Source organism: Manis pentadactyla, chromosome 5 (genome assembly GCF_030020395.1).
Source record: "Manis pentadactyla isolate mManPen7 chromosome 5, mManPen7.hap1, whole genome shotgun sequence".
NCBI classification, from domain to species: Eukaryota; Metazoa; Chordata; class Mammalia; order Pholidota; family Manidae; genus Manis; species Manis pentadactyla.
Genome location: NC_080023.1, coordinates 79,531,236 through 79,541,509, shown reverse-complemented (window position 1 = coordinate 79,541,509; position 10,274 = coordinate 79,531,236). Strand labels below are relative to the sequence as shown.

The 10,274-nt window shown below is 40.0% G+C and overlaps 1 protein-coding gene across 15 annotated transcripts in view; it reads right to left on the bottom strand.

The window, feature by feature from the left end:
- Positions 1–6,487: 6,487 nt before the first annotated feature.
- The window catches only part of PDLIM5 (PDZ and LIM domain 5), a 211,458-nt gene continuing 207,671 nt past the window's right edge, over positions 6,488–10,274 (bottom strand). For all 15 annotated transcript variants that reach the window (XM_057502450.1, XM_057502452.1, XM_057502453.1 and 12 more), the window contains one exon: positions 6,488–10,262. In XM_057502450.1, the coding sequence (XP_057358433.1) occupies positions 10,173–10,262 (90 nt within the window). In that variant the 3' untranslated portion in view covers positions 6,488–10,172. The remainder of the gene's footprint in view (positions 10,263–10,274) is intronic.

The window sequence follows — 10,274 nt, the reverse complement described above, 5'->3', positions numbered from 1 at the left end:
ATTTCTAGAGGCCACTCTGCCATTACGCCAGGAATACATAGGAGGCCAGCCTCCAGGCCTTGTTCCCAAGGTGCCATGAGGGCCAGCCATCATTGATCCATGTGTTGAAACGTCCAAGGCCATATCCACTGAACAGTCTCCAGGGTTTACTGTTGGTTATGGTAGCAAAATATTATTCTGGTAGCCAAACCTCAGCTGTAATTATTCCTTCTTGGTTTGTACTTGCAGTTGTGTAAGGGAGGCAGACATATGTGTATCAGCATGTCTATGGGGCTCAATGCCCCTTTACAGCACTTTTCATTCAAACACCGTAGCACTGTCCATAAGCAGACTGACTATTCCCATAGACTATTGGTTTGATTTCAGGCCATATTTTAACAAATCTTTGTATCTCTCTATCATGCCTGCCCTGGTAGGATTATGTGGTACATGAAACTTCCACTTTATCCCTAATTGTTGCACCCATTCTTATAGTGTATATCCAGTAAACTGGGTGCCTTGATCATTCTCAATTACCTGCGGTCAGCCATAGACTGCAAAGAGATGCTCTAAGCCTTTTTTGGTCATTTGCTGGTCTGCACAATATGCAAGAAAAGCAACCAGAAATCCAGTATCTGTGTCCACACCAGTCACAACATATTGATTCCCCTCTGACATTTAGTCTATCTGCCACTTGACAAGGGACACTGGCTCCTTAGCAATTGTCCAATGTTGCTGTGGGACTCAGTGTAACTCCCTTTTATAGCAAAGAATGCACTTCTGCCATGCTCTGCTGACTTATTCAAAGGTCAAAGGCAGACCCCACTGACAGACTATAGCCCACATTTTTTTCTACCCCACATGCAACAAATGTTGATGTACCCATTGGACCAAATCAGAGGCAGACTTTCCTTCTAGCCAATGTATGGGCCAATTCATCTGGTTCATCATTTCTTGGGGATGCCAGTGGCAAATGGTCTGTCACATGATATACTGTAACTGTTTTAGTCTGACCACAGGCCCATAAATCTTGCCACAACTCTTGCCCTGAAGGAGTTGGTAACCAACCAACCAGTTGGCATTGGTATCATGTTGGTAGCCACAGGGTCAAGCCCCAATAGATGGTCCAGCTGTCAATGCAGACAAGTATTGGGGAGGGCTCTTGGGTGATCACAAGCCATACTGTCCACAACTCAGCCCATTGACTGCTCTTCCCCTCCACATCCTCCATCCATATTATCAGTCTTAGAATGGTAAGCTACCACTCTACATTTTGGGGGCTGCCTATGGCTGGAGCCATCTGTGTACCATGCATCTTCAGGTATAGGAGCTCTTCCTTCCTGATTAAGGCTCTTGGTTACTAATGGCTCTAAAGCAAATTCTTCCTGCCTTTCACTAGTATATGCCACTCACCTCAATAAGTGTTAGAGTTCTTCACTCAAGGGGTTAGTAGAGAGGGTGCTACAGTGCTATAGGTATATGCCCCACTTGGCCAGTTTAGGCATCTGTGCCACACCACTCTGTGGCTTTTGGGTCCAGTCTTGTACCCACCCAGTGATGGAATAAGTGGTTATTACCATTATCGGGGCCATTCTGGTGATGGGCTCTGTAGCCAGCAAGGCATGGTACACATAGCCAATTGTTTCTCTGGTAAGATGTACCATACCTCTGCTCCTTTCCAGAGTTCTGACCAGAATCCAAAAGGTTGGAGAGTTTGTTCAAGCTGTTTCCAGAGACCCCAGCCATAACTATCTTAGGTCATATGAACATCCAGCTCCCAAGGCCTTGATGGCTCTATTTGTCACGGTAAAGGCCTCTATGGACTTGACTGCCCGTTTTGCTGTAGTAAAGGCAGATGTCTCAGCCCAGTCCCACCTGACACCCTTTCATACCAAACAGTACTAAGGGCTTCAGAATTTGTGCCAAGTGCAGGATAAACACTCCCCAGTAGCCTAGAAGACCCCAAAACCCCTGTAACAATGCCAAGGTTGTAGGGATAGGGAAGGCCTGGACTTTATCTATGACCACCTCTGGGATAACTTTAGTCTTACCCAACCAGATGACCCCCAAGAATTTGACTGACAAACCAAGTCCCTGAACTTTGGTGTTCACAGCCCAACCTTTCTCCTGTAGATGTTGCAGCAGTCTAGATGCTGCACCTTCTAGATCTGCAAGAGAATCAGATGTGAGCATTATATCATCAATGCAATGGTACAGCCACACCATTGGCAGTTTCTCCCACGCTGCCAAGTCCTGGGCTACAAGTCCATGGCAGATGGTGGGGCTGTGGAAGTATGCCTGTGGAAGGACGGTGAAAGTTGTTTGCTGTCCTTCCCATGTGAAGACAAATTGTTCCTGACTTTCCTGCTCTGTATCAACAGAAAAGGCATTGGCAAGATCTACAACATAATGGTATGTTCCTAGTTGATTACTGAGGGTATCCATCAGGTCTGCAATAGAGGGGACAGCAGCATGCATAGCAGGTATGACTTTATTCAGTTCTCTCTAATCCAGTCATATGCCGGGTGCCATCTGTATTTTTTACTGGCCACACAGGAATTAAAAAGGTTATAGGTAGGCTTTATAATCCACCCTCTTCTCCAGTTCCTGGAGGGTTCTGACCTTCATGGGGCCCTTTAGAGCCTTTCTCTCAGTAGCAGACCTAAGTGAGGGGCAAAGGAGCCATTTGCAATACTATAACCGTCATTCCTGCCATAAAAAGCTCCTTGTCCAAGTCATAATTTACTGGGTTATAAATGGCACTTCTCATGCTTAACTCTTGTAACACCTGTTGGAGCTCAGTATACATCTGCTATCTAGTGGAGGAAGATGAAGTCACCCTGGCTGGACCATACAGTGTGAAGTGCAGCCACTACCCACTCAGAAAGTGAATGATTCTCTGGGGTCTGGTGTGCATACTGCAGTCACTGCCACAAGGCAGGGTGAGTTGTCAGAGAAGTCAGCTTTCTCATCTCTGATCCAGACAGAATGATTCCCTCCAACCCTACATTCCAAAGGTGCAGGAGCCAGGCTGATACAGACTCTCAGGGGTTCTGCCAAAACCAGGAGCCCAACTACACCAGCTCTGCCTGTTTATAGGGGTGAAGAATAGAGTGCTCCATGATCTGGGGAGAGGGCTGCACATCTCTCAGAGGAACCTGCAGTTGCAGCCTCTTTATTTTCTTGACTACAACCGGGTGGGATTTCAATAGAGAAAGGGTTGGCACTCCAGCACCACCTCTACCTCTTTGCTCTCCTCCAGCTCCTCCACCATTTCCAGGGCTGACAACTGACTCTCATTCTGCAGAGCACCTCCTCTGCTACATCCTTTACCTTCTCCACAGTGTCTCGCAACAATGCTAGCTCAGTCTTCAACAGCTCTCTTACTTTTTCCTCAATACCTCACAGCTCACGTTCTTGTACCGCTTCTTCTTATGCTTCTCGCAGTAATCCTCCTTCATGGCCTTTTCCTCTTCCACAGTTCCTCGCCCCCCTGCTGTCTCATTCTGCAAATAATCTTTTACCTCCCCTACAGCACCTCACAGATCACGTTCTCATGCTGCCTCTCCTAGTGGTTCTTACAGGGGTATGTCCTTCTCCTTCATGGCCTTTACGTCTTCCACAGTGACTCACAGCAATGCCACCTATTCTTCAACAAATCTTTTACTTCCTCCTCGGGACCTCGCAGCCTGTGTTCTTGTGTTGTCTCTTCGTGTCTTACCATTACACATCCTTTACCATTTCAATAGCACCTCACAGTGATGCCACCTCAATCATCAGTGAATTTTTTTTCTTCCTTCATGACCTTTACTTCTTCTTGTGCTTCTTACAAGAGCATATCATTTTTATGGCCCTTCTTACACTGTGAGGAATAGCCAAACCATGGTTCCCACAACCACCCAGGCAGTTTCTTTAAAGACCTATTTTGCAGAGGGCCTCCTTGACTTCCTCAGGCAACACCTTCACCTCCCCCCAGTCCTGGGGAGGGGTCCACTCCTTGAGGAGGAAAGCCACCTCAGACCATATGCCCAGTGGAGGATACCTGAGTGTCTCCCCATCCATAGAGGTAACCTGCTGAAGTACTCCTCCTGTGAAGGCATATTACTGGTTGTTTTTAAGCCTGCAGCAAATCTTGCTGAGGAATGCCAATTGTCTTGTCTATGGGGGATTGCCTCCAGGCAAGTTAACTCTGGATTTGGTGAGACCGAATAAGAAAAATGGAATATTAGGGGTAAAAGGGTTTATACCAAGCTTTAATCTCATGGTGGCAGGTCAGGTGATGGAATCACATCTGCCTCTGAGGCGTTTTCCATCTGTTTTTGTCTCTGCCTCTAGGCAGAGCACTGGCTGGAGCTCTTTATACAGTAACACCAACAATAATGGCTCATTGTTAATGGGTATGTAAGCATTAGCCTACACGGAAAGCCAATTATATCATCAAGTAGTTTAGGGTCAAGGTGAGGATCCTGGCCATAGAAACTTTCATTTTCCCTACAACTGGGAATTACAGGCCTTGTGCTCATAGCAACCCTCCAACTCCCTCAGCACACCTACCCACCAACCTTGGTTACCTGCATTCTGGACTGTTTCCTTGTTCTTAGCCACCAAGGACCAGCACTGGCATTAGCAACTAGAAAACTTCTCTGCCATTCAGGGGGCTGCAACCACACTTTCCCCAAGGTCTGACTTGAGGATGTCAGGATTCTTGAGCAAGCAGTGGTAGAGAATGCTTCTGGGGTCAGGTGACATTAAAATATAATCACCTAAGCAAAAACTTTTATTTGCACAAAAACTAATATTGGTATGATATGTCACTGGAGTTCAATTTACTTTCCTATTTACCAAGGTAACAGCTTGGCCTATCAGTGATACCTTCAGGGAAAAAAAGTCAAGACACCTCTATGGCAATAAAAGTCCACTAAGATACTTTAAACAAGCAATGGTATTTTTGAGTAAGTGCTTAGAAAGCACCAGCTGTGTGTGATTTACAAGCAAAAGAAGAAAACAGGGAAAAAAGAAGAAAAAACAAACCTAAGTATATTTGAACTAGAGAGCAAACATGACAATTTAGAATGTGAAGATGAAAAACTAATTTGGAAACAATTCATTAAACAGAAACTTTGTCCTTTGAAACACGGATGCCTTAGAGACTGTGTCACTCGATTCACAGACCTGGCACAGAGTTTTCTTTGGGAACTAGATTTGCCTATAGAGAAATTGAAAACTGATACTATCTGTGAATTGTAAATTGTCTTATTTTTCTCCCCAAGGTCAGTGATCAGTGGTTTTCTAACATGTAAATGTTTTATTTTTCTACACTAAGCAACGGCTTCAAGCTTTATTATATGTGATCACACACAGTTACAAACACAGGAAAAAAATTACCTTCTTGGCAAACTTTCCTTTGATAGGGCTCCCCCAGTGCTCTGCCATTACTGCCAATCACTAAACACACCTTGTTTTTTCCCCAACTCTGGGTTCAAGGTGTGGAGGACACACCTTTCTTATTAATCATTGATGCAATCTTGCCACCTACTCAGACAGCTTCTAAATCATGGAATAAAAAGTTCAGTAATATAATACCATACATGAATGGTTTGTTCCAAATTCTCTTCATAAAGTAAACAGTTGAGCGATCAGACACTTGCCACATTAAAAATACTGTGAGTATCTCCTCAGTATGATAAATAAAGGGGCAACTTTGGATTTGGGGAGGGAAAGGGATCCTTTCACAACTTTTGAGCCTGCTACTTCCTGAGTTAAATGCTCTCATTCATAAGTATAACACAACACTGTATCAGTCTGAGACTTCTGTTGGGTAGCCATGTGTCCCAGTCCCTTTCCTCTTTTAAATTTTAAATACTGCAAAGGAACCATTTTCCCTGTGAGGCTCCCACACTTGGGATGAAACCTTCTCTACGGAATTTTTGCACCCTATTAATTAGTGGTTATGAGTGGGAGCTGCTCTCTCTCAGCAACTCCTATTCTGCCATCAGTCAAGTGTGATTCTGCAATAAATTCCCACGAAGCAAACTATTTCTGGTAATTCTCCCTAATTAACACCAGGCCTGCTAATAATACATCAGTACCTATGTGTTTCTGATATAACCAAGATCTTGTCTGAGGGTGTTCAAAAAAGAAAACGGCCAACCTAAATTAAGCTTTTGCTGGCAAAAAGCATTTTATATGTAGTTATGTAAGACAACCTTTGATAATCTTATATTGGGGACATTTTGACCAGAAAACACTGAACAACAGGGAGGCTGGTTCTGGTTTGAGTACTGAATGGGGATTTACTGTGAACACACACTGTTGAGACTTAAGCCTATAAATCTTGTACTGGATTACTGTTTCTTAACGAACGAATGACAGATCTCTTATTTTGTTGGTGCATTTTAATGTGCAATGACGTGATTGATAGAAACCAAACAGCAGCTATTAAAGTGTCAGATGCAGACTTGATGCCCTTATAAGTTTGGCTTCTGGAGTTTAATATACTGTGAGCAAATAGACTCAGAATTTGTCTTTTATTTCCAATATACAGCCTATAATAGAAACATTCCTAACTTCATACAGTTGGAAAAAATCTTACTCAAACCAATAAATGAGGAATAGGTGATCATACGTAGTTAAAGAGGAGTTTAGCATGAAGTAACCCATCCCAGACAATGAAAAATGTGAAAATGTAGATGATAACTTGTGTTGTTTGAACATGACATTATGATACAATATAATGCATGATACGACAGGTTGTTCCAATAAGTAACTTTGGCAATATTTTTTAAAGACAATAGAGCTATTTGTCAATTCACAAACAATTGTGTACACAAACATTAATTGTGTAAATGCAGAGCATAGAAATGGAATTAAATTCTGAAGTAGAATTAATGTGGCAGTACTTATAAATGTTTTGTTTCTGGGACATTTTGACAGACAATTTTCCTAAAAGGGAGATTTTTCTGAGAATTTTTACATCTCATCCTAGTCTGTGATCCTGTTATTTTCTGATGATGACTTAATGGAAACCACTTGCCACCCGAAAAGAAAAGCCAGGAGAGCTTGTCTCTGTCACTGCAGCCATTTATTTATTAAGTATGTGCACATTAAGGTATTACTATGCTGATTATATTTCTCTTGTGTTTTTTAATTAGAAAATGTATACAAAAGCGTAATAGCACAGACATACAAACTTAAAAATGTGAAGAAACAGAAGACAAAGTTTAATAGATAAGGCAAATGATACATTGAGAATCTAAACCCAATACCTTAAAACATCTGGGGGATTAAACAGGTCAAACTGAAACCCCATTAGACTTGTGTAAAATTATTCAGTATGTTTTCCCTTCTCTTATATCTGAAAAGCCTCTCCTTTCAATAGGGATGACTAACTATAAACTCCAATCACAAAAATACTAATATAATTCTAGCTTCACACTTGAACAGGGAGTGGAAAAAACTGCTTTCTATAAAAGTGGTCCTAATACAATACCCCCTTAAAAATAGTACCATGAATCCACTTTTGTTGTAGATAATTTTAATTATAATGCTATACTAATATTTTGAAGTTTTAAACTCTTATTTCTATTTGTCATAATACTGTGACCAAATGAGCAGGTTTTAGCTTTAGACTCTGAATGTAACCTGAATCAGTGGGAAATACAGATGCTACTAGAAGCATAAGCAGTGGGGGGGTCACTTTTAGGCTGCTATTACAGGGAGCAATATTGAGTCTTTGTAAAGCTAAAGAAATATTATAAATCTGAGCCCATCACAAGCATTCTGAAACTGGGAAATGCAAGGAGGGGATGTTTTATAGAGTCATGTACTGTGTTTTAATCTGTATTATACTAAGTACAGCATTCCAAAATATACATGTAGAGAGACTAAAAGTAAATGTTCTGCAGTAAGGACGTAATAATTAAAAAATGCTACTGATGTGGAATATTTATAATCAGAAAAATAAATATTCAGGGAGCTCAACAGAAGAATAAAGTGCTCTGCCAGTTATTAAAAGATTAATGCTTGCATATTAAATATGGCATTCCCCACTGGAAAACACAGAGATTCTTCTGGGTTTTAGTGAATATTGATTTCACAGGATTAACTGTTTTAGGAACAGATACAAAGCTTCACCAAAAAAGAGGACAAAGCACAAAGACAAAATGATAAATTAGGAAGCAATGTTACCCTTTCAGGGATAAAATTTAGAGAAATACAACACTATGCTCCATGAATAATATGTAGGAAAAAAGTCTAATAAAAATGATACCCTCAATGTAAGATAATTTTATAAGAAATCCAGGTCAAATAAAATTCTTTGAAGAAAATACCCAAATGTCATTGACTTATCAAAGACTATCTTGGTATACAATTAATAAAGGCAAAAAAACTGAGTAACAACAAAAAATCTCTACCACACCAAAACAAAACCACCAACTTATTTCCTATTGTGTAAAGCAGGAGACTGACATTAAGATACATGACAATGTACATTAGCCAGAATGTCCTCTACAGGTGGTTTCAGCAGCAATGAGAAATAAGGCACAATGCAATTCCAGCTCTTTATTTTAAAATGGACTTCCTACCTCCCTACAAGCTGCAGGGTGAGGAGGTAGTTTGGGGTTGCTATTGGTGAAGTATTCAGTTTGCCACTTTAAGTCCATATTTTTTTATCCCCAGTTAATTATTATCTGCATATAATACGAATCTGCTAGACCATAAATTAACAGCTTTCAGGACAGATGCCTTGAAAAGTTCTCAGGGAGGTCAAACTAATATTGTAGACTAAAACCTCCCTCTAACAAACATGCATGCAATGGAAGTGAAGCTGTTAGCCAATGATGGTGCAGGAGGGCCTCGAGGCTCAGCCTCAACTGTAAAAGCATCTTGCCCCCATTGGGTTTAAATTATAACTTAGTGGAGTCATTGGCTTTCATCCATTCTGGAAACAAAGACGAAAAACTATCAAATGCCATAATCTATTTTCTTACTGGGCACATATCACTAGATCTACAATATTACCACAGTTGTTTCTCTGCCTTCATGTGGTGTCTACGTAAATTTTTCCCCAAATGAAGAAAGAAAATAATGGACCAGTGTGAGTAATTAATCACATTCTCCTGTATTACCAACCTCTGTGAATAAAACCTTTCCAAATTTTATGATCACATTTGGAAGTGGTTCATTTATTATTAAGAGCTACCAAAGGAAAACAGAACTTTAGATTTTATCATATCCCCAAGCCAATCTTTTATTTTTCTTAAGCAGAGTCAAAGAAAAAAAATTACTGCAAAGAGGGCTCTCAGACCTTCATCAGTCAGTTAGTAGTATAACTCTGAAACTGATCTAACTGATTCATTGTCTGAAAAGGGTTAAATTTTTTTATATAATCCTCTGATTTACAGTAATTCCCAATATTATTCTTTTCTACTTTGTCTCTTTAACTTAGCATGAGGGAAGGGAAAAAATGTAGTTTGATCAATATAGGTGATGTAACAATACACAATGAATAGAAATGGTAGTATTTTAAAAAGGCAAAAATTTGAGACTTGTAAGCTATATGGTGGCTTTTCGGGGAGCAAGAATGAAAGAAAAATGTAGTATCTCTTATTGGTATGACACATTTTGATCAAAAATCTCATTGGTGTTTCCTACTGGAATGATCAACTCTAAGACAAAAAAACACGTACTTACAGCTTTTTAAAAAACCGACACCTATGATTGTTAAAATTCTTTGTTTAAACTCCTATTCACTGTTTTAAAGATAAACACCATTATTTAAAAATACAATGTTTCACTTACAGCGTAAGGCATTTTCATTTCCTTTTACAGATTTACACGTAACTACCTAACAAGGAAAAAAAAGTGTAATTATTTGAGCATAAAGGTTAGAGGTTTTTATTCTGAAATTTAATTCACTAATTTATTCTAAGATGAATTTAATAGTCAACCAGGAAATTGGTTTTTATAAAAGTTATTTTATGGGCAGAAAATACAGGAAAAGTAATAAATGCCAAACTGTCTCTCTATGAAGCCAAGTATTTTCTCATAGACTTGATTTTTAAGCTGGAATTTATCCCTTCAGGGTCACTATTATTTTTCAAAACCCCAAATAAATATTAAATCTAAAAATTAATCGGTAATTTGAATTTTCCTTTCTCTTCAAATTTCTTCTTTTTTCCTGAATTGTCGACTTAAATATTCACTGAATGAGCATGTTTCTTGCAAAGTGGTTTGTCCTTCTTGGAGAAAAAGGTCTGACCTTCCAAACTTTCACAACATACCTGAAAAAGAAG